Source organism: Pelodiscus sinensis, chromosome 15 (assembly GCF_052426305.1).
Source record: "Pelodiscus sinensis isolate ZL-2025 chromosome 15, ASM5242630v1, whole genome shotgun sequence".
NCBI classification, from domain to species: Eukaryota; Metazoa; Chordata; order Testudines; family Trionychidae; genus Pelodiscus; species Pelodiscus sinensis.
Genome location: NC_143066.1, coordinates 6,390,251 through 6,416,179, shown reverse-complemented (window position 1 = coordinate 6,416,179; position 25,929 = coordinate 6,390,251). Strand labels below are relative to the sequence as shown.

The window sequence follows — 25,929 nt, the reverse complement described above, 5'->3', positions numbered from 1 at the left end:
TGTGCCGAGCCTGCTCTGCGCCCGGTGACGTGGGTGCGCCATCTGCTGGGCTAATGAGGAAATGAGCTACTTCTCTTGGAGGAAACTGGGCCGGCCTCCCGCCCTGTTCCTCCGCCGTGGCTCAGGCGGGCTGGGGTCTGAACAGCCTTGTTCTGTCTCAGTAGCCTGGGTTTAATGGTTACTCAAATAGCCACGTTGTGAGCGTGGAGCAAGGCGAGGGTTAGGGTTGCCCATCTCTGACCCCCTCCAGTGTCTCAACATCCCGGGGTGCTCCGCACTGACCCTGCTGTGCCACAGCCACGTTGGAGGGTGGGTGGGAAGCGTCTGTCTGTCCAGGTGGCATTTTTTATGCTGCGCTGCCCTATCCCACCCAGATCCTGGCACCTCTCCGCAGGACCCTGCATCTGAGTTCGCACATTGGCACCCGTCGGGATTGCAGTGATGTGCAGCGCAGTGTGAAGCAGTCTGGGCGGGACGTTCCTGATGTCAGTGTCATCCTCTTGTCTTGCTCAGGTTCTCTTTGTGCTGGGGACACTGCTAATTGCCATGTCCCTGCAGCTGGACCGCAGAGGCATTTGGAACATGATGGGGCCCTGTCTTTTTGCTCTCATCATCATGATTGTGGCATGGGTAAGTGACTGGGTAGGGGCATCCGGTCGGCACTTGGCTCCCTTTGTTCCTGCTTAGACACACGTGTTTTTGACCGGGTGGCGGCAGGGAGGAGCTGCCACAGTGGCTGAGTGGGACAAGACCCTGGCATGCCCTGATGAGCAGGCCTCAGGCAGTGTGGGGCAGCGGGGAAGGGTTAGGTGCTTTCACCCCAACTTGTAGCCATCAGTTAACTGAGGAGTTCCCAGGTTACCAGTCTTGGCCCAGCTCTCCTGGCAGCGCTAACTCTCAGCATGTTGCATGGCCCATTGGTGATTGCTGGCTGCGTGTGTGCTCGGGGCCTGTGCGGGTCTAGTGACTACCTGGGTGCTCGGGGCCTGTGTGGGTCTAGTGACTACCTGGGTGCTCGGGGCCTGTGTGGGTCTAGTGGCTACCTGGGTGCTCGGGGCTTGTGTGGGTCTAGTGGCTACCTGGGTGCTTGGGGCCTGTGTGGGTCTAGTGGCTACCTGGGTGCTTGGGGCCTGTGTGGGTCTAGTGGCTGCCTCGGTGCTCGGGGCTTGTGTGGGTCTAGTGGCTACCTGGGTGCTCGGGGCTTGTGTGGGTCTAGTGGCTGTGTGTGAGCTCTGGGTCTTTGCGGGTCTAGTGGCTACTTAGGTGCTCAGGGCCTTTCCAGGTGTAGCAACTGTGCCCTGGGCATTGCCTGACTCCATGTTTAAATACGTAACTTGGCTGTTCTAGTAAGTGAAGTATTGGGGCTGTGAATACAGTTAGACAAGGCCAGGCATTGCATCACGCTTGGGCAGGCCCTGGGCTTTCTTCCTCGAGCCTGGGAAGGTGCAAGTGGTGGGGTCAGTCATCGGGTTGTTCCGCTCCCGGCTGGATCCCCGGTACCAGCACGAGTGCCTGCCAGTCCCCAGGGGAGAGGTGGGTGTGTGCTGCCATAACTCCTCTCTGGTATTGCGCCTTTAGGTTTACCATGGCGTGAAGCGCCGCCATTGCTACCCCCCCACGTGGAAGCGCTGGGTTTTCTACCTCACTCCAGGAATCGTCTTGGCATTGGTGGCCCTCTCGGTGTACGCGTTCATGGAAACCAATGACAACTACTACTACACACACAGCATCTGGCACATGCTGGTGGCCAGCAGCGTGGCTTTCCTGCTCCCGCCTTGTGACAAGCATAAGAAGGCCTGGACCTGGCCACAGAAGCTCACCTGTCGCTATCAGATATGCAATAATGACCGAGAGGAGCTCTATGCGGTGACCTGAGTCGGGCTGGCATGCAGGGTCACCGGCCAGCGGGCCGAAGGGCTAGCTTGGGTCCCCCTTCACCAGGCCTGGGAGAGCGGCCCCCGTGCATGCTCAGAACTCAGCAATGCACTCGTTGGCTAGCCAGGGGAGCCCAAAGCAGCAGGTTTGACACTGCGGACTCTGGGCCTCAGCCTCTGGGAAACAGGTGACATGGAGTCCCTCCGCATTTCCTCTGGAATGGGGAGGGGTTTCTGATGAATAAAGGAGAAGCCTGCATCCACGTTCTGCGCGAAAGAAGAGCGCTCCATTCCCTGCCTCGGCAGCTGGTCTGGGGCTCGCTGTTACCTGTCTGTAGAAAGCCGCAGGATGGAGCCTGGCTTTGTTTCCACCTGGAGTTCCTGTGATCTCCCCTCGCTTTGCCATGGAAAGGGCAGGTACCCAGCTGTGTATGAGCTGGAGCTGATGAGGTCTCAGCGTGTGTGCCCTTTGGGGGGGTAGTAATGAGCCATCCTCCAAAGCAGCTGCTCTGGATCATAGGTCCGACCCTGGGATCCTGTGGGTGAATGATGTCTTAGTGTTTGTTTTTGGTGAGTGTTACCAGCGGAGCAAGGCCCTGAGAAGGCCGGGGCTTGCATTCAAACAGAACTGGGGCTAAACTTCAGGATCTGATTCGATGGCACCATAGCGCATCTGTCTTTGAGAGACTTCAGTGACATCCAAGGGGAGACATAGCCCTGACCCAGAACTGCAAAGGTGGATTCAGGAGCAGGGATCTGACGCTCCCGGAGCGTCTGTTTTGGTCAGTGAATCCCAGGAGAGCCATGAAGTCACCATAGTGGCCTGGCCCTCTGTGGTGTTGGCAGTTAGGCACTCGCCTTCCTGTCTCTTCCCTGCGGCTTCAGTGGCAGGCGGCAGCCTGTGTGATCAGTGTAGATTCTGTGGTGGACAGTTTACAGGTGTGACACATCGTGAGTGCTTTGGGAGGGCCTGTGCATTGAGCTGCCCTCCATGCGCCTCTTGCAGCAGTAGGGACTGATCATGTCCTGGTATGCTCTCCTGCAAGCCCAGCCAGCTGTGTTCCAGCTGGTGAGCAGATGATGCTGTGCTGGGGAGAGCCGTGTTTGTGTCACACGTAGCTCAGTGAGGTGTCAGTTGCACACAGGGCCGGCCCACAACATTTTGGCACCAGAGGCGGGGAGCTCAAATGACGCCCCCATATGCACCAGCAGCAGACACAATTTTCTACACTCTGGGTCCTAGTGGCACCCCCTCCTCCCCCCAGTCTGGCACCTGAGGCAACCGCCTCAGTTTGCCTTATGGTAAGGCCAGCCCTGGTTGCACATTGTGTGGGACTGGGGTCAGGCCCCTGGGTGTAGGGCTTGCACCAAGTCGCTGTAGTATCCTTAGGACAGCGGGTCCGACAGTGCTCCCGAGATGGACCCGTGGGCATGCACACAGCTCCAGGGACATGCTCTGCTAAGACACTGTCCTGTGCCCAGGCACTGCAGCGCTCCGCTTCCCCTCCTCCGCATGGGGAGGCGATGGAGCTGGGCCTTGTCATGCACCTGCTGCGAGATGGGCTTGCAGCAGTCCCAGGGACCTCGGCTGGCGTGCACGTTGACACTGAATGGCAAGTGGGCACTGACTAGTGCAGCTGGCCTCTTTGCTGCTAGCGAGGGTAGCTGCCCCCAAATATTTGGGAACCACCAACTAAAGCAGGGAGGGGCAACCTGGGCTAGTGAGTGGGCCACAGGAGAGGGCCTTCCTCATCTCAGTGGGCCGCAAGATTGTTGTCCCCAAATGGTCTCCCAGGACAGGGTAGCTTTGCTACTTGTGCTTGCCTGTCTAAGGCGTGTCGTCCCCTCATGGTGTGACTGGGGAGCTGCTGGGGTGCGGGAGGCTGCCACCGGAACCGGAAACGGTTTGCACGCCTGTTCCTGTCAGGCGGCAGGTCAGCAGCTGGTGGGGAGTGGTGAAAGGCCCATGGCAGCTGTTACAGCAGGGTCTTGCGGAACATGGCAGGACACCTTTTCAACTTGACCTTAACTAGAGCTCCCTATCCACATGCTGCTGCTTTGCATCCACACAGGCTCTTCCAACAGAGGGGGCAAAGGAGGGGACTTGCCCCGTGGTCCCAGTGATTCAGTGCTGTTGCAGCGGTGATGGCCAGAGCCCTGGGCCCTTTAAATCACCACCTGAGCACCGCACCACACACTCAGGGCAACACTAAGGGGGGGGGGGAAGCCATGCTCCAGACACCATGGAAGGTTGGCTGCCCTTGGCCCTGGCTCCTCCCACCCACCCTCTCAAGGGCCCCAGGAGACTGTTGGCTCGCCTGCATCCACAGCTGAGATCATACCAATGTCAAAGTGCACATACCAACCCAGGGATCAGACACCTCAGCAAGTTGAACTGCAGGAGGAAAATTGCAACTCTTAACTGCTTGTGTGTGCAATTTGTGGCAAGCAAAAAGAAGCCAGTGCCTGAACATCTGGCATTGGGGGAGGGGAGGGGGGTGTTCAATGTATGCTACTTCCTGCTTTTCCCTCAGGAATGCTTCCTGTTTCATACTTAGATCTGATGTCAGTAGAGTGTTGTATATTTCATGTATACCATATGGCATCTGACTGCTGTTTTACATCATGGATCTTTCCTTCAGGATAGTCCGCTGCGGAGGAAGATGGAAAAGGCTGTTTAAAATGTGGTTGAGAGGGGAAGAGTGTAAGAGCTGCTAATGAAAGCCACTCTCTCTAGACAGGATTATTTGGCTTCTGAAAAACAGCCCAGCATTTTGCCAGCTGCTTACAGCCACAAACTTTCCCTTCTCTAGCCATTAACTCAGCCCCAAGCTAACTTAAAGTTCCAGCCAACTCTCTTCATGGGGCCTGGACTAGATTTGGTGCTGGTTTTTCTGGGGAAGACCTGCAAGCTGAGCTGACTTGTTGTACCTTGCTCCTGGAATAAAAGCAGAGAGAACGTCTCATTGGTTGCCATATTTCTTTACAAATTAATTTTTTCAAACAGACGTACGGCTGAGCAAATAACACTCATTTTACCTAGATAAAAAAAGCCACTACTGGAAGGAGGAAAAATGGTTCTGGCTATTGCAGGCTGTTTAGAAACACTTGTATCTCTTCATTCTGTTACAGCAAGGTGAATTTGTATGACAGGGACCATATGGTAACACTAAATGTTGTAGCGGTCAGACTTTTTTGTTTTTTCTAAGCAACATGAAGACAGGATGTTTATATCGAAACATAACGTCCCAAATCTACTGGCCTTTATTATAATGCTGCTATATAGACCAGGGGCGCTGTCTTATTGTTCCTTTAACCTCCTGTAGCAATGCAGTAGTTAGTCATTTTGTACCCTGTTGGCACAGGATTTCATACACTCTGGGATTCCTATAACTTAATCACCAGTTTTTAAGCACTTTCCCTTCAGTTGTTACAACTTAGTTGTAAGCTGAGCACTTGGCCTTAGAGGATAATACATTGTTTGCAACTCTTTCATACACAGAGTGCTGCATTTGCAGCTAGGATGCTGCGTATTAACTAGATGGAGCAATAATACTCTATGCCTTTTTAATATAGTCTCCAATGCTGTGAAGCACATTGATCTTTGGGATGGGGGGGTGGGGAGGGAATCCCTATAATTATTTTGCTAGTCCTATTCCTCTTCATCCCTATCACTACAACTGGAAAGAATTATCTTGTGTAATTTTATTGGGGAAAAAATATTTTGTCAATTACCTTGGGTAGAATTTGAGCAGATGCCAATATTTAAATATTTGATTTTTTTGGGCTGTAATGCCTGTGGTTTAATTTTATGTTGTATAGTGAATTTTAAAGCTTCTGTTTTTTATAATGGAATATATGTAATTGTACTTGAGATTGTCCAATCTGCAATGGCACTTTCTGAAATGGGATTTTATACTTGTATGTCTAGGACAAGAAATCAAATAAAATGCAAAACAAAGTTGTGCAGTCCCAACCAGTCTCTTCTTTCATGGGGATGTTTGAGGATTATGTGGAAATGTTGCCCTGAAGGCTGAAATCGTCTCCCCATAGAATTTCTCTTATCTAATGAACCTGCAGTTAGGCTACTGTAAATTGCTCAAAAGCTGTAGGGCAGGGGTGTCCAAACTTTTTTCAAAGAGGGCCAGATTTTATGAAGCGAACATGAGTGAGGGCCGACCATTTTGCCTGACATTATTTGAACCATTAAAATTAAATGCAAATTAACTATTTTATGCAAAGTTTATTGCAAACAGCATACTTTTCATTTCGTCACATGGATGACAAATCTAAACAGGTATTAAATCACTCTGCCTTTCATATCTGAAGGCCAGTTGAAAAAAAAATCCAAGAAGCTGAAATATATGTCAGGAACATTGTAAAGTACATTACATATTATTGGTAATAAAGGTTGTCTGTCAACTTTTAAGTTCAAAAAACATGAACAGGACCATAACACCAACTATACATGCTGTGTCCAAATATATTTATAACTGATTTAGACCAACTGACATTAACTGAGATTTTACAATGTATTCATCTCAATACATATGGATTCGTTGGGGGCCATAAAAGATAGATATTGCCAAATTACCTGTGGGGCCGTATTAAACCGGAACACGGGCCGCAATTGGCCCGCGGGCCGGACTTTGGACATGCCTGCTGTAGGGGGTAGCCAAGTTAGTCTGTGACAGGAAACACTTAAACAAGGCATAGTCTAGGACAGGGTGGGCAAAAAGTCCTCCGTGGGTTGGATCCGGCCGCGGGAGGCCCTGCTGCTCCTCCACCCCCGAGCCAATTAGTGCCTGGGGGCGGGGGAGCGAGCCCAGCCTCTTGCAGGGCAGGGTGCCTAGTGGGAAGGAGGGGCACAGGGGCTCCCCCACCCCAGATCAATCATGGTTTGGGGGTGGGGAGCCCCGCCCCTCCCAGGGTGTCCCCGGGAATGAGCGGCCCCTGGGCACAGATGGTTGCCCACCCCGGTCTAGCAGCGCCGCGCGGACCGACAAGCCGTGCGCATGGGCGAGGAGCCCAGAGCCGAGGATAAAGGGGGGGGAGCACCCGGCCATGGGGGGGCGGGGGGCGTGGCTCCTGTTGCCACCGCGCCAGGCCCGTGAGCCCCGCCCCACCGGCGCAGCGCTGAGACACCCGCCAGGCCCATGGAGCCGCCCTCTGCCCCGCCCCGCCCCGCGCGCACGTTCCGCTCGGCCCCCGACGGGGGAGGCGGGGCTTGAGAGTGACACCAGCGGCAGCCTATGTCCGCGCTCGGAAGCAGAGAGCCGCCCGTTTCCGGTTCCGGTGGCAGGAGCTGGGTAGTCGGCCTGTGAGCGAGTCGGCGCCGCGGTGCTGAGGTACGCGGTGGGGGGAGCCTGCTGGGGCCGCGCTAGGAGAGGAGACTTCAGTGGAACTTGGCGGGGGCGGAGCGTCGCCTCCCGAGCTGGTCCTGCCGGCTTCAAGTGTCACTCACGCCCAGGGGTGCCCAGCCAGGGCCCAGATGCAGCCCCCCCCCCCCCCCCCCCCCCCCCCCCCCCCCCGGGCATTGCCCCTGGGCACCTGTCGCAGGAACAGACAGAGCGAGGCGCGCCCCGTGGGCATGTTACATTGCATGTAACCAGCCAATCAAGGAATGGGTGAAATCGCCACCCACCACTCAGCGAGTTGATGGGGGGGGGGATGAAAAGACAGAGGCGCAGCAGGGGGACTGGGTGCAAACCAGGCATCAGCTGTCCCAGCTTGCGCCCAGTCCTCTGCTACCCCTCTGCCTCTCCTGCCCCCCTCCATGGAGCTGGTGCTGGGGGGGAACTGGCTTTTAAGATGGTCTCCTCTCTTCCCCCTCCCCCCCCCCACTTGCTGACTCTCTCTGATAGATGCATTAAGGGATGAGGGGAGCAATTAGTTGAGCACCTAGTTGAGTAGTGTCTTGTTACTTACATCCCTAGTACCTTATGGTTGGCTTTACTGTGCCTGTCTCATGGCTGTCTTGTCTGTGCTCACCAATATTATCATTAATCTGCCCTATTGTCTCTCAACAGGACTCACTGCCTGATGCCGCTGCACAAGTACCCGCTGCGGCTCTGGGACACTTTGAAACTGAGGGAGGGGATCTATGCCCGTCTGCCTGCTCATTATCTCAAGTCACTACAAGACAAAACACCGCCCACCCCAGTTCATTGGAAACCCCATGGGGTGAAATATAAATTAAATGAAATAACCGGTCAACGAGAGCGAGTGCAAGATGTTCCTATTAAAATCTACTACCCCCCAGAATCTCAGAAAGGGCTCTGGGGAGGGGAAGGCTGGATTTGTGGCTTTCGGTATGCTGGGAATGACAAAGTGAGTATGAAGTATGGGTGAGCCGCATCTAAAAGGGCAAACCAAATAACTAGTAATATTAGGTGCATTCTCATCTTATGGCTTCATTTGTCTATGGATGCACTGGGCTAGTACTAGGAACAGGAACAGAGTGTGCAGTGAATGGCAGGCATCACCACACTCTAGCAGCAAAATCAGAAGGAAAGGAAAGCTGAATCCTATCTCTGTTTCCTCTCTCCTCACACTCTTGAGTAGTGAGGATCTTGAATGGCAGGTGCTGTAATTCATACTCTTTTCTTCACCAGTAGCAGAAAGAGTTCCAAGTGAGGGTTAATTGTTCCTCTTTCTCTCATTGTGTTACTGAGAGCATCATACAAACTGTGATCTGATATTCTTTTGTTTGCTAACCTTGAGAAATAATCCCTATATATGCAGCGTTGTAAGGGATTATATAACAGAGACCCAACCACCTGTGGAAAAGGAACATAATCAAAGCTGCAATGCTACAATAGGGAGAAGAGTGATAAGAAGCAAAGCAATAGATAGGTGGTGTGAGGTCTGAAGAAGTTAGCCCAAGAGGTTTAGAAGGAGGCCTGTGCATCTTGAAAGTCATGGCTTTTTACCTGGTATTCTACAGGTAACTTTTATTATAAGAAGCAGAGTTGTGAGAGTGTCAAGGTTAGTTCTGGCCATGAAGTTGGGAGGCATAGTTCTACATGTCAAAAGGTAAATAAATTTAAGCCACTTTATTTCTCCTTTTGTAAGGCCCTGGATCTTATTTCTGATTTATATTGAAAACAAGAACTTTCTCTTGATTTATTGCAGATATGCTTTATGTATAACCATACTGTCACACTTCCATTAATGCCTATTTAATGATATATTGTTAGGCTGTAAAAAAAACCTTATTATTTCATAAAACCTGCTACCTGTGCATATTCAATTTTATCTGTTGACTTTACAGATGCAAACATGTTTTTACTCCTGTTGGCATTGCAGTGTCAGTACATCTCTGGAAGACAGCTGGTGTCTATTCTGGTTTAGATGTGTGGCAGTTCTCCAAACAGTGCCATATTTTTGATGCTGGAAGTACGCACCCTTAGACGTGTTATGTATTACTTGAAAGCTTATTTTGTGTGTTTTCAGATGAGGTTTGATGTGGCGCTGTCAAATGGCGTTGTAAGCCTGTGGGTAAGGTGAAAGAGCGGTACCCAAAATGAGTGTAACTTTTTTATAGTTCCAGAAACATTGCAGCACGACTGACTACAATTTTTACTGTTGAAATTAATTTCAGCACCTTAATTTTGTGCTTATTGTTTAAAGCTACAAAATGACAATGTATTAAAAGATGTTATTGGTTTTGGATGGGGATTTTTTTTTTCAGAAATGCTATTTAGCATGCAGCAAAAATGACAAATATAAACATTTTCAACATGCTGACTTCATATGTTCTTAATTGTTAATGTGTATCATAGGGATCTTGAATTGCAGGTAATCAGCTAATCGAGTAGTCAATGGAATTTCCATCGACTACTTGATTATTCAATAACGGGAGAAACTGCAGAGCCACAACAGAGTTAGCTCCTGACCGGGAGCTAATCCCATTACGGCTCTGACTTTTAAATGTATTAAGAACCAGGCAGAGGTATAGTGGGGGACTGAGTGTGAGCTAGGAATCAGGTGATTCCTGGCTTGCACCCGGTCCCCTGGGATGCACTTCTGTTTTTTAAATGTATTAAAAGCCTCCAGAGTCTTAATACAGTTAAAAAACAGATGCGCAGCAATGGGGACCAGCAGTGAGCTGGGAATCAGCTGATTCCTGCTTGGTGCCCAGTCCCCTACTACGCCTCTTCCTCCCTTGCTCCCCTGGAGATGGTGCTGAGGGGAACTGGCTTTTAAGTTGGCTCCCCCCAGCACTGACTCCTGTGCCCTCCCTTGCTGCCTCTCTTTGATAGAGGCAACAGTGGGTGGGGGGATGCACCTAGTCAAGTCAGAACTCAACTCCCCAATAAGCATATGCTTATCGGGTAGTGGACTAGTCGCTTACCTCCTCAGTGTATCACGTGTGATTACAATAAAACCTGATTTTCTTCCACATATTGATCTGAGGAAGTGGGTCTGGCCCACGAAAGTTCATCACCTAATAAACCATCTTGTTAGTCTTTAAAGTGCTACACAGTCCTGTTTTTTGTTTCAGCTACACCAGACTAACACGTGTGTTATCCAGCACACTCGGGACCCTCAGATAACTGGAACGCCCTAATCCCCATCAACCTAGGAAAAACCAATGGACAATAATAGTAAAACTTCAGTTTTTAATATTGGTAGTTTTGTAGTGTGAGGCAGTTGCTCTTGCATTTCAATTTTTTATTTAAGAAGTTCTAATAATCTTTAACTCAAAATAAAGCCAATCATGGTAAACCAAGCCAGGCCTGTGCGCCTGAAGATGTGACAGTATTGTGGCTGGGGGCAATGCTGGTTAACAAAGTTTTCTGGTTTAACAGAGTGCCGGATAACAAAGGTTTCACTGTATCAATTTTCAATTGAAATGTGTTGTCCAGGTCAGTCTCTCACAGAAGAGGTTGTGCACTGCTAGCAGTAGATTGCATACCTGTAGTTTGTGCTTTGTAGTAATGTGTATTAATTAATATTGCTTCTCCATTTGTGAGCTTTCATACATACGATGTAGTATCTGGTCAGCTTGGTATATTTTAATTTGTAATTTCATATGCAACCACCCATTGAAATAGTCTAGGAACTAGTTTTTTAATTCAGTAACACTTTTTCACAGAACAGTATTAGTGTTAGAGATGACAGGTTCATATTACAAATATGCAAAAGCTGTGAGAGACAAATGTGACCTAATGAGAAGTAGCAAAGACAAAGTCCAGAAATAATTCCTTCCCTCTGCTCTGAAGAAGAGCATGTTACAGCTCTTAACAACTAGGGATAGCGTGTAAGTGAATAGTTGTGTAACCGCATCAAAATTTAGCAGTTGCATGACTATTCAATAGTCCCCAGAGGCAGGGCTGGCAGCCAGTGCACTACTGGCCCCACGCCTGGGGAGCCCCCTGCATATAGTCGAGTGGATTAACTGATAAGCCTGGGCTTAATCGATTAATCATGCGGTCGTTGGCAGATTGACATCCCTATTAACAACCATAAAAGCATATTTGACATGGCATTGCATCCAGTGGTGCTTATCAATGTATCTGCTGGACTAGATGTTACATCAGATGTACAAGAGACTCTACAGGAAAATGCAGATGGGGAAGAACAAATGGAGAGATTTGATAGAGGTGCATGGTTGCTCTGCAATTACTTACAGTTCTGCTTACGCTGCTAAACATTATTAGAATAGACTCTTATTATCCATGGTAGGTTTCTGTCATGCCTGCGTATGCCTTTGCTCACAACAGTAATGATGCTGACTAGAAAGGTCAGCAGTGCAGTTACATGTCCGTGATTTCTGTACAAGTCTGATGTTAGTTGTTGCTTTACCCTTTAGATCAGTGTTTCCTAAGCCTTCATTCATTTTTGGCCCCCTAAAAAATGTTGAATGGATGTGCTTGGAAACCTTAGACCTAGTCTGTGGACCCTCACGTGCGTGGACCGCTGCTCGAGAAACACTGCGTTAGATTGTAACCTCAAAGCATCACAACAACGAAGAAACCCAATTTTATGTCTTGAATTGATGCATTGTTTCTGAAACCGAGACAAATGCAAATATTTCAAAAGTGGCCATTTTAAAGTGTTCATGGTGACATCACCATTTCAGTGGTGATGGCACGAATTCACAGCTTCATATCAGACCTCCTCTTAGACATAATCTTTGGAAAGATTTATGAGGAGTGCATGTATGTAGAGAGGATATAGTAAGTTCACCAAACCAGTGGTGTTTGCTTTCTGCATATTCATGCAGCATATTCAGAATTGCCAGAGTTCTAGTGTTAGGTTCTAGTGCTGGTGATGTGCAGATCAGAAAGAGCCCAGCTTAAATCTCAGAACCCAGGGTGTGAGCGAGCCAGGGTGTTAGGTAGAACAAACATCATTTCACTTGTCTGCAAACTTGCTCTGGAATTACTGAAACGCAGTACCTCCAGACTTCTTCAGTAAACACTTCATCCAGTTTTCAGCAAATCACACCTAGATCTAAGTTCTGCAATCACATGATTTTACTCTGTAGTTCCTGAAAGGCTCAAAGGGCCTATTCTAGGGTATCACGTACCCAGCTCGCATTGAAATCTGTGTAGTTAAGTACCTAAATACCTTTTGAGAATCTGGATCTAAGTTCTTGACACAGCAGTAAATCTGCTGCGCAGCAGAACTGACAGTTCGCACTGTGTATGTCAAACGTAAGTGTGTGAAACCAAGGCAACAACAGTGTGTCTGCTTTCCTACGGTATGATGAGGCTTCCTGGCTTGGGGCTGGTCTTGGGATGACAAACAGGGCATGTTTGCGCTTTTTGTAAGAGTTCATTTTGTTCTACATTCTCCCTTGGTTTGTCCTACTATGACCCTGAGTTCTGGGTTTGGCGCAGCACTGAAATATCTCAAGTCTTGGGTCAAGCGAAACCTGAATGTGAATGAAAACTAACAAACACCGACTGGAAAGAAGATGATGTGGGGGAGCAAGCGGAAATCATTGGGCAGGACTTGGGGCACCCCAACTTGGGACCATAGCTGCTTGCCAGGAGCTTAGTTTGCATAAAATGGAGTAGATGGCAGCGTAGTTTGGCTGCTCAGATTGCGAGCTAGGTTCTGCAGTCCCCACATGGTATATCTGTGTGTGGGTCTTGTTTGCCCATTCCTACCTTGGGGGCTCTGTGCTGCCCAGTCCAAATTTAGCCAGTGTTTGTGGGTGCGATTGTTGTCTCTTCTGAGTCACATGGCCATTAACAGAGAGGTGATTTATTCTTTGGAAATCATGTTTATTTCTCTTAGCTCTCAAACAGACTGAAGAAGACTTGGAAGCCGCAGCTGTTTGAGCGGGAGCTGTATAGTGAGATCCTGGACAAGAAATTGACCATTACAGTCACCATGAGAACCCTGGACCTGATCGACGCAGCCTATGGATTTGATTTCTACATCCTCAAGGCAAGGCACATGTGGATCTGCTTTACTGGGTTATACGGGAGAGTAGACCCTAGGGATGTGAAAGGCTAACTGGTTCTGGCTAACTGGAGGGGGCTGGCATTTAATGTTAGGGCAGCTGTGACTGACTGACCGCATCTCTGCGTGAGTTAAGTAAATCTAAACGGTCATTTCCTGCCTTAGGTGCTGTAACTGTCTGGCTCAAGCCCTTCTAGTGAGAGAACTTCAGTGACCTCCCTAGCAGTTCATTCTACCAGCTTGTGGTCAGATGTTTGAAGTGTTTTCCTAGTGCTCAGTTTAAATTTCCTTCCTGGTTGTTACCACAGTGCTGCCGATAAAATAGCAAGCAGCACTGATGAGTAGCCACCAGTAGGTGCGGGAAGGAGGACTTATTGTTTCACTGACATTGCAGAGAAGTAATTTACAGTCCTTCAAAGCCATCCATCCACATCAGTGAATCCTCAAACTTTGTTCCTCCAGACTCCAAAGGCTGATCTGTGTTCCAAGCTAGGGATGGATTTGAAACGAACGTTGCTACTTCGGCTTGCTCGGAGGGACCCTAGCCTGCATCCAAATGATCCAGAAAAGAGAGAGGCGATCTATAACAAGTACCGGGTGTGTAGTTCACCCTTTGTTTATCAACTCTGTGTATACAGTGAGTCTTGTCCGTCTGTCCCTCCTAACTGGTAACGTTTGCTAGGCAGTGGCGGGACGAATAGTTCAAGAATTTGTTCTGAGGGTTAAAACTAGAGGGTAGGAACAATATTTTTCTAATGTTATTTGGCCAATTATCACTGTACGTAGGCTGTTTGCTGAGTACCCCTTTGATCAGTCAGAAGGACAAAGGCTCATGTTTTCACAGTTAGCCAGTTTGCCAATAAGGCCTTGAAATGATCATTGAGCATCTAGCATCACCGTTGTGTTGACGGGGGCTATCTGAGCTGCTGCTGCAGTTAAACCCTTTCCCCGCGTCTGGGATGCTGCTTATTAACATTTAATGCCGCTCCCGGCTGCAGTCAGTCAGCACAGAGCCAAGTTAACATAACACCCAGGCCTCAAAGCTACTCTGGCATGGCCTCTGCTGACCTAAGACCGAGCCTGGCAGCGGGTGTGCAGTAAGAAACCAACCTGTTTGCTAAATAGAAGAGAAGTGGGCGGGGCGGGAATAAACTTCCCGTGTGCTCGCCAGAAATGGAAAGTGCACATGCACAATTGCTCACTTCTTTTGGGCATGATTCTGTTCTATTTCGCTCCCCCACCCTCCTGTCGCCTGGGACAGTCCCACAGTCCAGTGGAGCTGGTCACTAGCTGCCCCAGTAAAGATTGTACCGTTATCCAGTTCCTCTTGTCACAGGAATTTGTGATCCCGGAAGAAGAGGCTGAGTGGGTTGGGTTGACTTTGGAAGAAGCGGTGGAAAAGCAGAGACTCCTGGAGAAGAAGGTGAGTTCTGTGCGATACGGGAATGCGGTATCTGCACTCGCCCCGGGCAGCGCGCACTAGCTGTGTGTCTAGGCCCTTCTCAAAGAGCCCATGCAGTGCTGATCTTGATCTGCTCTGACATAGGCACCTCGAAAGCCCCACGTTTATCAGCACGGCTAAGGTGGATGTGCTTTAAACAGGAGATGTTTGAGGTAGGAGTGATTTCCTTGAGGGTGTTTGAGTAGGGTCAGTTATACCCCCACACATGCACACCAACCCTATCTTGGAAATGGCTTGGGTCTGCTGGCTTCTTTCTTTTCGGGTCACTTCCATGCTTCAGAGGGGACATAGATGTGACTGCAGGATCCGGGTCTTCCCTGCACCCCTCTTAGCACCTCAGTTTCACTTCCTCCTGCTGAGTATTTCTGCAAAGCTTAGTGCTATGACGTAGAGGCTGGGGGATCCCACTGGCAGTCAGAGTACATCAAAAGAGAGTTTCCCGGTCTGTGCCCCACGCTCACCCCCAGGATTCCTTCACGCCTCTTGCAATCTCAGCAGTCGCAGAAAGCTACAGCACTGTGGGGCTAATGACTGGAGAGTTGCATGAGGGATGGGATTCCAAGCCACCGTTTTCAGGGTGGGGGGGTCTGGCACAGCCGAGAGGAAAAAGCCAGAGATCATGGCAACGGTAGGCAGTGGGGGCCACCTAAGTTCCCACTGAGCTGCACAGTCGCTGCCTAACAGGCTCCACCCAGGGGTTCAGGGTGGCCACAGAAAGCACCGCCTTTGCCCCAGCACCCAGCGCCGCTCGCTAGCTCCAGCAAAATGCGGGGGGCAGAAGCGCCTCTCACTCAGCCGCAGTAGCGAGGCTAGGAGCCAGAGGAGCTGCCGGCGTTCTGCTCCTTTTCCCGCCGCCCCACCCAGCAGAGGCAGGAACAAAACTCCCAGCCCTGTACCCAGATGTGGCAGCAGAACTGCCAGCAGCTCCTCCAGCTCCCCCGCCCTGATAATGTGGGATGGGTAACGGAAGGGAAGAGCGTGGGGGGTTCCGAGCAGGGTATGGGGCGGAATCACCGGGGAGGTCACATCCCTCCACCCCCCTGCTGGTGTGCTCTCCCCCCCCGTATGGGTGATACATCTTGTTGACTTGCATCATTGCTCCTCAGCCGCCCCCCTCCTGAAATGTCCTTGCCGGTGTTTGGGAGAAAAGTCACTCCAGGCCAAGCTGTTAACTCAGCCGGCCACAGGCAGAGCTGAGAGGAGCGGGGTGTTATGCAGGAAGGTGATGGCCGCTGTCGATTGGTCCTTAGATCTGTGGAAGACAATTACAGGGCTTGTTAGTGTCCTTCATCTCCCCTAATTGGCTGATTTCTCCCCCAGATCAATAGGGTTCTACCCAGACACGTGTAAAACGTTCCCTGAAATTTTGGAATTGAGCAGATGGGGTATTTCAGAGTTATCACTTTCCTCCAGACACTGCCGCGTGCCCTCAAGAGGAGAGCTGGGCCGCACGTTGCTCGGCCGGGAAAATGATGCGGCCTCTCCAGTACTTGACCATCTGCTGTCCCACAGCACTGACCTCCCAGGTGGCCTGGCTGAAATTGCTGCCAGGCACAGCTGAACGGAGGGACTGATCAGTTGTCACCATTCCTTCTGAATTCGAAGTGCACAGCCACTAAGTACCCACTTGCTCTGCCTCTTCCCAGCTTACGTCTGGTCTGAGTCCTGCCAGCCCTCTGCCTATTTTCCTAGCCCTTCTTAGGCTCTTTCGGCTCAGCGAGGTGATCGTGACCAAAGTCCTGTTCAGAGGGAATGGAAAACTGCTCAGTACGATACCGTGAGATGTTGAGCCTCACTTGCTACCCTACGGGCTTACGGCAGAGCACTTCCCAGGTTCAGAGTCCTGTGAGATCAATAGATCGGCTGGATTCCGCAGGCTAGGTTACTTTCTGTACATATCCAATTCACTTTCATTGGTCACCATGCTGCCTTTTCCTCCTGGACTGTTAGGAGTGAAGCTGTCTTTCCATGGGAGAGAGGGGAAGAGCTTGGGAGAACATCCCTAGGGCGAGCTGCAGGTTAGTGAGTAGCGAAGTCCTGGTGCCGTAGTACAGGGAGAGAGAACAGCAGTGAGGGTAGAAGGCAAGGTCTAAAACAGCCATGAACGTGAATGACTGTTCGTGGTTTAACCAGCACAACGGCGGTTGCACACTTCCTGTTGCTGCTCAGATTCAGTCTCATTAACCAGTTTTCTCTCTCAGGACCCTACGCCTCTTTTTAAAGTGTACGTGGAAGAGCTGGTCCAGCAGCTCACAGCAGATGTGAAGAAATCCTAGCTCAGAATGGCTTGCTGCCACAGCCTGGAGTGTACGATCTTCCAGGACTCTCCATGCCAACAGGCCTCCCTCTGCCCCGAGTCTCTCGTGGGACAGAACCATGTGCTAACGCGTTGGATCCAGAGAGCACATGGCTGTTGTTACTGTCTAGCAGTCGTGGAACAATGTGAAGCATGAATTCAGAAAGAAAATGGCCCTTTTGATCAGGGGAAGGAGTTACCCCCTAGGGTCCGATCGCGCACCTGTTACACTGGCCGAAGCGATGCCATCTGCCTCTGCAAATAATTCCCTTTGGGGTCTGATTCAGATGCTTTGAGCTGGATTCCTGCTGTACAATGAAATGCCCTCGTTCGTGGCATCAATAAATATCTTTGCAGCTTGTTATCTTGTTGCTGAGTGGCATGGCTTAGTCTGGATAGCACAGAAGGCAGCAAGCAACTTTGGAGTTCAGGTCACTCGCTTCACTCGCTCCGGTTTCTATAGAAGAGCCAGTGAGTGAGCATCTGAGATTCAAGATTGGAAAGTAGTGGCAAATGCCTGTGCGCGCCAGCAGGCGGAGCTGTGTTCCCAGCTTGGGCCAACTGTATCTGTGTCTACCCTGGTTGCGTTAGAATTCACTTCATACACACATTACATTTTTTTGCCTATCTCCTAGAACTGGAAGGTCATCAAGTCCAGTCCCCTGTCTTCATAGCAGGACCAAGTACCATCCCTGACAAATTTTTGCCCCAAATGGCCTTCACAAGGATTGAACTCACAACCCTGGGTTTAGCAGGCCAATGCTCAAACCACTGAGCTATCCCTCCCCCCGTATTGTGTCCCAGTCTAATGGGGATGGCTAAACCCAAAGCCCCCTAGAATAACATGACAGCGCTGCTTGAGGCATTCATGGCAGTTTGATGAAAGCTCGACTGACACCGAAAGAATGACGTTTAAAACTCGCCTGCTTTGCCGTTTTTCCATTGGAGTCTCGCTTTTCTTTACACACCGCCACAAAACCGGGGCCGTAGCAGGGTCCAGGCAGAGCCGGGGGCCCATTACATGGAGTAGGGAGCAGCCAGATGTGCTGATCAGTTGATATAATAGATCTGAAAGCATGGGGGCACACGGTTAGGCTACGTCTAGACTGGCATGATTTTCCGCAAATGCTTTTAACGGAAAAGTTTTTCCGTTAAAAGCATTTGCAGAAAAGAGCGTCTAGATTGGCACGGACGCTTTTCCACAAAAGCACTTTTTGCAGAAAAGCGTCTGTGCCAATCTAGACACGGTTTTGCACAAGAAAGCCCCGTTTGCCATTTTCGCCATTGGGGCTTTTTTGCGCAAAACAGTTTTTAGTTGTCTACACTGGCCCTCTTGCGCAAAAACATTTCCGGAAAAGGGCTTTTGCCCGAACGGGAACGTCAAAGCATTTGCGCAAGAAGCACTGATTTTGGACAGTAGAACGTCAGTACTTTTGCGCAAAATCAAGCCAGTGTAGACAGCTGGCAAGTATTTGCGCGCAGAAAAACTTGCCAGTCTAGACACAGCCTTAATATTTTGTCGTAGCGGGTTTGATGAAACAGGTGTACGTTTTAGTTGGAGATGGAAGTGAAAGCCTCATGCAGTGCTGCAGTGTGTTATCAATAGCAGTGTAGGCTGTTTGAAGATAGAAAGGAATGCCCAAGTCTTCTTCTGATTTCCATGCTTTTAAGGCGGCTTTTGCCACTACGTTAACTGTTACTCGACGTAGATTTCTTCTTCAAATGAGGGTCCCTGTGTGTATTCCACACAGGGCATTGTGTACACTCTGTGTGTCTGAATCCGGAAACTTTTTTTTGCAAGCAGTGTCCATTGGTCCACATCTGGCATAGCATTTCTCAGACACCAACCCAAGGTCTTAAAGGGTGGTATAGGCCAACGCCTCTTTGGTTCCTTCTGAAATAGTGCAAGTAGGAATCTTCCACATTCTCAGCTCATTTCTACTGGGTCATTTCTGTAAATATAATGTAAATCGTTTTAGAATTTTTTCCAGTGTAGTGTAGTTATGTAGGTCTGCCCTTCCCCTCACCTTGGGGAATTTATTCCTCCCAGATGATGTTTAAGGTTCTGGGGTTCAAAGTCTGTTTTGTGCCCTTGCTCCTTTTCTGTGAGCTCTGAACGTCTCAGCCAAGTGTAGCATCTGCTGCTTCTTTCCCCCAGAGCTAGTGTGTGTTGGGAACAGGAGCTTGAGAAACACCTAACGGGGAAGCCAATGAGACCTTTATCTGATAGGACCAGGCAGGGCCCTCCTTAGGCCTACACAGCTGTACAGGCCTCCACTAAATTCGGGGCACTAGAGGCTGCATGTGCCTAGGGCCACCAGCAGCCATGGGCAGCACTGGCTTTGGCAGCTCCAATCACCTGGCCCCTTTGGAGCCAATCCCCTGCCTCCTGCTCAGTCGCCCTGCCCTGCCCTGTCAGCCTCAGACCCCCTGCTCCACCGCTCCAACCCCATCCCCTGGCCCTCCTGCCCCCTGCTCTGCTTTCCAGCCCCCTCAGACTCAGGCTTCCGCTCTGCCTGCCGGACTCAGTCCCCCCACTCTGCCTCCTGGCCCCAATCCTCACCACCCCTCGTCTGTAAGCTTACAGTAACCCCAGCTACGTTTGTTGGGCTGGGCATGCACCCTGGCTCCCTGATGGCACAGGGCAGGTGGTCATGTGCAACTGAGCAGTAATCAGGCACCAGTGCCAGAGCCATCGCTTCCAACATGGGCACGGTCAGCGTCCAGGCAGGCCTGGTGCGGCTGGCAGAGGTTGAGAACAATAGCAGCGGCTCCCTGGCGGTGCACTGGGTTCAGCAGGACTGTGTCCAGGGAAAACAAGGCTGGAGTGGTGGAAGAGGAGAGAGTTTGTGCCTGGGAACATCCAGGGAGCATGAGAGCACGCAAGGGAGGCCACGGGAGTGCTGGGGGTCCTCCGAACATCTGCCTGGCCTGTGAGTCCTGTGGATGGCCGGCTGCCCCATATTTCTGACTGCAAGCATTAGGGGTGCCTCTAGGACTCCTGGTGTGCACTGCTGCTGCACAGTGCCCTCTGGCCCTCGGGAGGGGATAGCAGGCGTTCCTGGCGGTGCAAGCATTGGCCAGCCTGGCCTGGCTGTGTGGTGTGTATCTGAGCGCCAGTGTGCTGAGCACCACATGCTTCCAGCCGGCTCACGAGAACAAACAAGTGGGGAAGGTCACATTTGCCTAATTAATGGGTTCTTAGCGAGCCTGACACCGTGACATTTGGGTAACTTCCCCCTCCTGGGTGTCGGATGCCAGGCATCTGCGGGAGAAGTCGCTGCCCGGCTCCCGTGGGACCTTGACATTCTGCCCTCATTAGAGCTCCTCCTAGACAGTTCGGTGCATCATCAGGGCTATCGCAGCCCCCGGCGTCATACATATTCATGCCAGCGCACGGAAGCACGAGCAAAGGCCCAGCTCATGCATATGCCGCAAGAATCCTTTACAGACCGGCAGCCTGACCCAGATCTGCAAATCAGCATTCAAACCGTGCAGGGCTGGGAGCCTGCAGCCGGACACCGTTTGGAGAGAGAGATCCACAGCCAGCTGGGATCCACGTAGCCCTGCCTGTGTCTATTCCTGCTCCCTGGGCAAAGCAGGCCCTCCCTCCAGGCTGCACCGGCCCATGGGTCAGCAACTCTAGATTTAATTAACTCGATGCCCCGTGGCACTAAGTGAAGACTCTATGCCAAAGGCCCGGCGCTCCCTTGGAGTTTGTGCTCCTCCTCCCCACGACGCAGGAGCTGTGTGAATGGGAAACGCCACCCCGCTGGCACAGCTCTGCCCACAGCAGGGGTTGGGGGTTGCCAGCGCTTGGGCAGCCACCCAGCAGAGATTCAAATGCCACCCAGCTGATTAGCAGCACGGCCACAGCTGGGCTTTTCATTTCTAGCGGTACGTGATTCTACATATGGAAGTTCACCTTTCATCGTAACGAGATTGCACTATAGCACGTAGATGAGCTGGGTTTTGCCTTTGCCATCAAAACCAAATGTACTTTGTACCCTGGGTTCTGACTGACATCAATATATTTGAACATGTAGACAATATCCAGGCGTGTTTAAATAAATGGCATTAAATATTTAACAGCACGCTGAATCGCGATTCAGTTTTCAAACGGCTTGCCAGTCCTAGTCTGCAGCCATCCCTTCATCCAGTGGAGGGAGTGGCTGCCCATTCGAACAGCCGGCTCTGCGCCACCTGGCCCTGGAGTGAAAATTCAGGACCAGACCAGGTGCCCTCATCCTGACAGAATTAGCGGCTATGAGAGGTTGGGGCACAGCTGGTTTGAAAGTGTTCATCTAGGTTCTTGCGTGGCCTCCTCACTGCAGGTTGTGAGCCTTGGAAGCCAGCTCTGTAAGAGGTGTGTGTATAAAACAGACACTCCTGTTCACACGGAGCAGCTGACGGTGCCCGCACTAATTCCACTCTCCTCCTCTCTCCCAACACGCCGGACCCTGGTGCCACTAGCCTGCTCACACTTGGCAAACAGCGCAGGGCACACTCGAGCAGGCCAGCCATCCGCAGCAAGCTGAACTATTTGAATCAATGAAAACAGGGACGTTCCTGGACTCCCAAGAGAAGTGCCCGGCCCACTGGGGCAGTCTGTGCCCAACTGAGACCATCCAGGGTACTCTTTGGCCAGAGTGGAATTACTCAGCGTGGTGTTTGGCTGGGATGGTGAAGCAAATTTTCTCAGGAAAATGGCCAAGAGACCTTTGCCAGCCACAGCATCTGGGACAGAGGTGAGTGATAATTTTTTGCTGGGGGCTACTTCAAAGTGGTCCTGGATTGCACTGGAAGGGGCGGAGCTTCAAGCGGAAGATACTTCCCTGCTTCCCCACCCACAGACTGATTGGTCTGAGGAAGGCGTGTGAAGTCTTTGCCCTCCCCCCGTTCCTTCTAGGCGCTCATGCCCCTGGTGGTAGGAGGAGACTTTGCATGCTCCGCCTTCTGCCCCCAGGCCAATCAGGGCTTGGGGGCGGGAGAACGTGTGAAGCCTCCTCCCACTCTGCCAGGAGCACATGGAGTTTCTAAGCACCACGTGCTCCTGGCAGGGCAGAGGAAACTTCATGCGCTTTCCCCACCGCCAGGCCCTAATTGGTCTGGGGGCAGTGGAGTGGAGTGGTAGGGCCTCCATGGGCCGGATCTGGCCTGCGGAGGCCCTTTTGCCCACCCCGATCCGGGAACTCGATTGACAAATTCAATGACAAACTGCAAAGCTCCCAGGCTCGTGTTTCTCGTGGTGCTCTCCTGCACTGAGTCAGGGCTGCTCCAGCCTAGCCCAACAGGTAGAAGGGCTCCTGACTTTCCCCCTCCCGAAGCTGGAAGAGAGTTGGTGGCGTTAATTGGTCCTTGCTGCGCTTGCCTCCTTCCGGCCGCCGGCCTCCAGCCAGTTTCAAGGGATTTGCAACATTAATTAGTTGCGAAGGTTCATTAATTGAGGAGAAAGCTGGGATGATGGACACGTGCTCAAAGCAGCCTGCCACGGCCCCTGCTTCCTGGCAAGGTGCTAATTAGCTATTACCCATCCAGAAGCCCCAGGTGGGCGCTGAGTTCCAGCCACTACATTAAAAACCAGCAACCATGTTTCATAATTCTAGCTAGCCCCACGGGGAGGCGAAGGGGACCTGCTAGAACAAGTGATGGCTGGAAGAGACCTCCCCTTCCGATCAGTGCGGGATCTGATTCTGGGGCTCCATAGCAGGTGAGCGAGGAACTCACTACCCTCCGGCTCAGTGCCTGGTGGCGCCCATCCCACCATTCCTCTTGTGCGGCCCTGCAGCGGCCTCAGAACACAGCTCATCCCACAGACCTGCCAGGGAACACGCTCCTGTCTCCACTCCTGGAAATAGCCCCGGTTCCCAGCACACCTGCACCGGGCAGTGCCTGCAAGGGCCAAATGCCGCCTGAGACCCCAACAGGAGAATTGTGCTTAGCTGGGCGAGCACCAGACCGTGTCAGCTCGGCCGCAGGATCAGCGACAGCCAAGGTGGAATTCAGTGGCTGCCCACTGTCCAGGGCAGGGATTGTCGGTTTGCTCTGCATTCGTACAGCGCCTAGCGCACCAGGCTCCTGAGCATTACCGTAATCCACCTAACAGGCAGCAGCAAGAATGGAGGCACTGAATGAGAAGCCAGGAGTTAGGGAGGAAATGCAGGGCGGAGCGTAGCCCTGTGCACTCAGCGGAGAGAGGCCCCTGGCTGGATTGTGCACAGGACTTGGGGAGTGTCCGGGCAGCAGAGGCAAAGCGGCATGAGCGGACTCGCCCTGCAGGGGAAGGAAGGGCGAGCTGGCTTTGCTTGGATCCTGTCACCCGCACGCGCGTCGGCTGAAGGAGATGCTGGGAGATGGGGGGGCGACCCCTGAAGGCTGGCTGGGCCCGGCAGTCCAGGAGTGAGTCCTCCCAGGTTAGTTTCAGTGTCATTCCTGATGCTTTCTAGCATCATCCATCTCTTCTGCGAACTCCGGCCTGCTCTGGGCCTCGTGCTGTGTTTGGGGGGAGGCCAGAGCAGAGTGCGCACGTGGTCTCATTGCGCTAACAGCCAGCAGGGACCATGCGATTATCCAGTCTGGGCCCCGTAAGTGCCGGCTGTTAAATTTCACGCAGTTACCCCTGCATTGAGCCTGGTCACTGGGGTTTGGCTAAAGCGAAAGGCATCTGAGCCAGACTGCAACAGCTCAAGCGATGGAGACGCCGCCATTTCCTGGGGGAGATGTCCTGGGGGTTAATCATCCTCTCTGAAAAGTAGGTGTGTTGTTTCCAACTGGAATTTGCCCGTTTCAGTTTCCAGCTCCTGGTTCTTGTCCTGCCTTTCTCTGCTGGATCAAAGGGCTGTGACTATCTAGTCATGGCTGTAACCGCACCATTTCAGCATCTTCTCCGGTCCCTTGCAGAATCCACATTCCCATGGGGCACCAACGGGGCTAAAGGGGTCCGGAGTGAGCCCTTAGCTCCTGGAAAGACAGTGGAACTGGGAACTCAAGCAGGAAGAGCCCTGCAGTGTCCAGGCAGGGATTTCTAAGGCATCCTGCCGCTGGGGGACTGTGGTCCAAGTCCCTACCCATGGCTTATACCCGTGAGCAATCACAGACGGCGCTGAAGTTGACGGGCATGCGAGCTGCCCTTCATTCAGGCTACCCGAAAGACGCAATTAAGCTCTGATGTGAAGTCAGATGGATGAAACAACACTAGCCACTGCCCAAGGCACTGGACATGGGAGGGGGCCTTGCGCTAGAGCTAACTCAGGCTGACTACAAAGGGTCTGATCCAGCCAGTGCTGTTACCCGCACAAATTTCTTTATCCCTTCTACACTGTAGGGACACACACCTTTACCCAGTTCCTAGGGCTCAAGGTGCAACCCTGTGAATTTACACACCCACCCTTGCCCAATTCCTAGGGCTCAGGGTGTAACAACCTGCAGGTTGGCAGGATCTGTAGCTGCTGAAAGAGCCTCACACAGTAATGTCCTTATCCTCTATTTATTGACAATTCCCAGACAAGCAGAATGCACATGCTAAGCACACAGTGTCATGCCCACCAATCCTGATAAAGGCAGGCAGACTTCCCCTGTTGGCCAGGCAATATTAGTCTCTCTGGTCTTAGGCTGTGTCTCGGAGGTGAGTTCTTCTTTTCCAGGTCTTCCCCCCTCCTCCTGGTCCTCTTCCAGCCTTTTCTTCCTTCTGTTACTTCTGATCTTCTTCTTGAACCCCAGTTTATATAATGAAACCTGAGTGTTGCTTAGCTATACCATAACCAATTATTTTAGTATAATTTTACTAACCAATCATAACAAAATTGCCTAACCAATCATACCCCACCACCTTAATTGATTTACACCTAGCAAAATTAATTATACAGCAGACAGAAACAGTTACAAACCAGAGATCACACAGTCAAACAATAGGAAAGTGTAATGACACTGATCATAGGATGAGGATTCCACAACATCCTCTATTGATAGCAGTTTCTTGCCAGACAGAATGGTGTGTCTTAAGTTTTCTTTACCCATCTGGAGATCTGTTTCTTTATCTGGTGACAGTGGGGGAGCTATCAGGACAAAGCCCCCACCTCACAGCCTGGCGTGACACTTTGTAATACAATTTAGATGGAACTGTGAGTATGTGACTCCAGGCCTTACAGTAATGGCTGCTACTCTTCAGTCTGGCTGCAGAAGGCGGCTTTGGTTCAGGCCTTCCATCATGGCTACAGAAAAGCCATATTGTTACAGTGCCAGGGCGGAGTGTGTCCCAAGCAGACCGGGCCAGAGGCGCGCTGGGGAGATGGGAGGAGAGAGCCTGGCTGGGGCAGCGTGCTGGCCGGAAAGGTAGGCGTGGAATCGTGAGCAAGGGCAGATGCGCAGGGAGACAGGGCTTTGTCAAGACACAGGATAGTACCGAAGGAATCGCCTGACTCCGATTTCAATGGCCCCTCCTAATGGAACCAGCCCAGCTCCTGGCCGTCCTCTCGGGCCAAGGGACTCAGCCCTCCCTGACCCCCGTGTGATGCTTTGTGCCCCCAATCACACGGCCCCTCTTACACCCCGCACACAAGCAGGCACTTTGCATGGCCTTGCAGCACCCAGTCTGCACTGCCAGCTGCACACCGCTGGGCACAGGGCTGCCTGCATGCGGGCAGGCCAGAGCAGGCTGGCTGTGCTCGCCCAGTCTCTCTGGGCGCAGGGCAGGGAGGGCTCAGAGGTGCTGGAATGAGCCACTCTGAGCACTGGCACCTTTCAGGGGCCCTTCTAACGTGGCAGTGCAACCCCCTGGCCAGTATGTTCGCTTCTGGTCCCTGCTATCCCTCCTGCACTCAGCTGGCACCTACAGCCTAGGCTCCAGTTTACAGATTCCTGCCTGTCTTCTCTGGTGC

General features: G+C 51.6%; 2 protein-coding genes across 5 annotated transcripts in view; both read left to right on the top strand.

Moving 5' to 3' along the window:
* PGAP6 (post-GPI attachment to proteins 6) overlaps positions 1-5,835 on the top strand; it is a 37,056-nt gene extending 31,221 nt beyond the window's left edge. Inside the window, exons 12-13 of the mRNA XM_075899165.2 lie at positions 514-630; positions 1,579-5,835. Coding sequence (XP_075755280.2) covers positions 514-630; positions 1,579-1,875 — 414 coding nt within the window. The 3' untranslated portion in view covers positions 1,876-5,835. The remainder of the gene's footprint in view (positions 1-513; positions 631-1,578) is intronic.
* A 1,224-nt stretch (positions 5,836-7,059) lies between these two features.
* Positions 7,060-17,417, top strand: MRPL28 (mitochondrial ribosomal protein L28). Of its 4 annotated transcripts, none has more exons than XM_075899167.2 (6): positions 7,060-7,214; positions 7,904-8,204; positions 13,128-13,280; positions 13,758-13,892; positions 14,632-14,718; positions 16,959-17,417. In XM_075899167.2, exons 2-6 carry the CDS (start codon positions 7,917-7,919, stop codon positions 17,031-17,033), a joined length of 738 nt encoding a protein of 245 aa, XP_075755282.1. In that variant the 5' UTR covers positions 7,060-7,214; positions 7,904-7,916; the 3' UTR covers positions 17,034-17,417. The 4 variants fall into 4 exon arrangements, with proteins under 4 accessions (XP_075755282.1, XP_075755281.1, XP_089638353.1 ...); XM_075899166.2 differs by having other exon boundaries at positions 14,617-14,718; XM_089782227.1 differs by having other exon boundaries at positions 7,066-7,222.
* Positions 17,418-25,929: the final 8,512 nt, after the last annotated feature.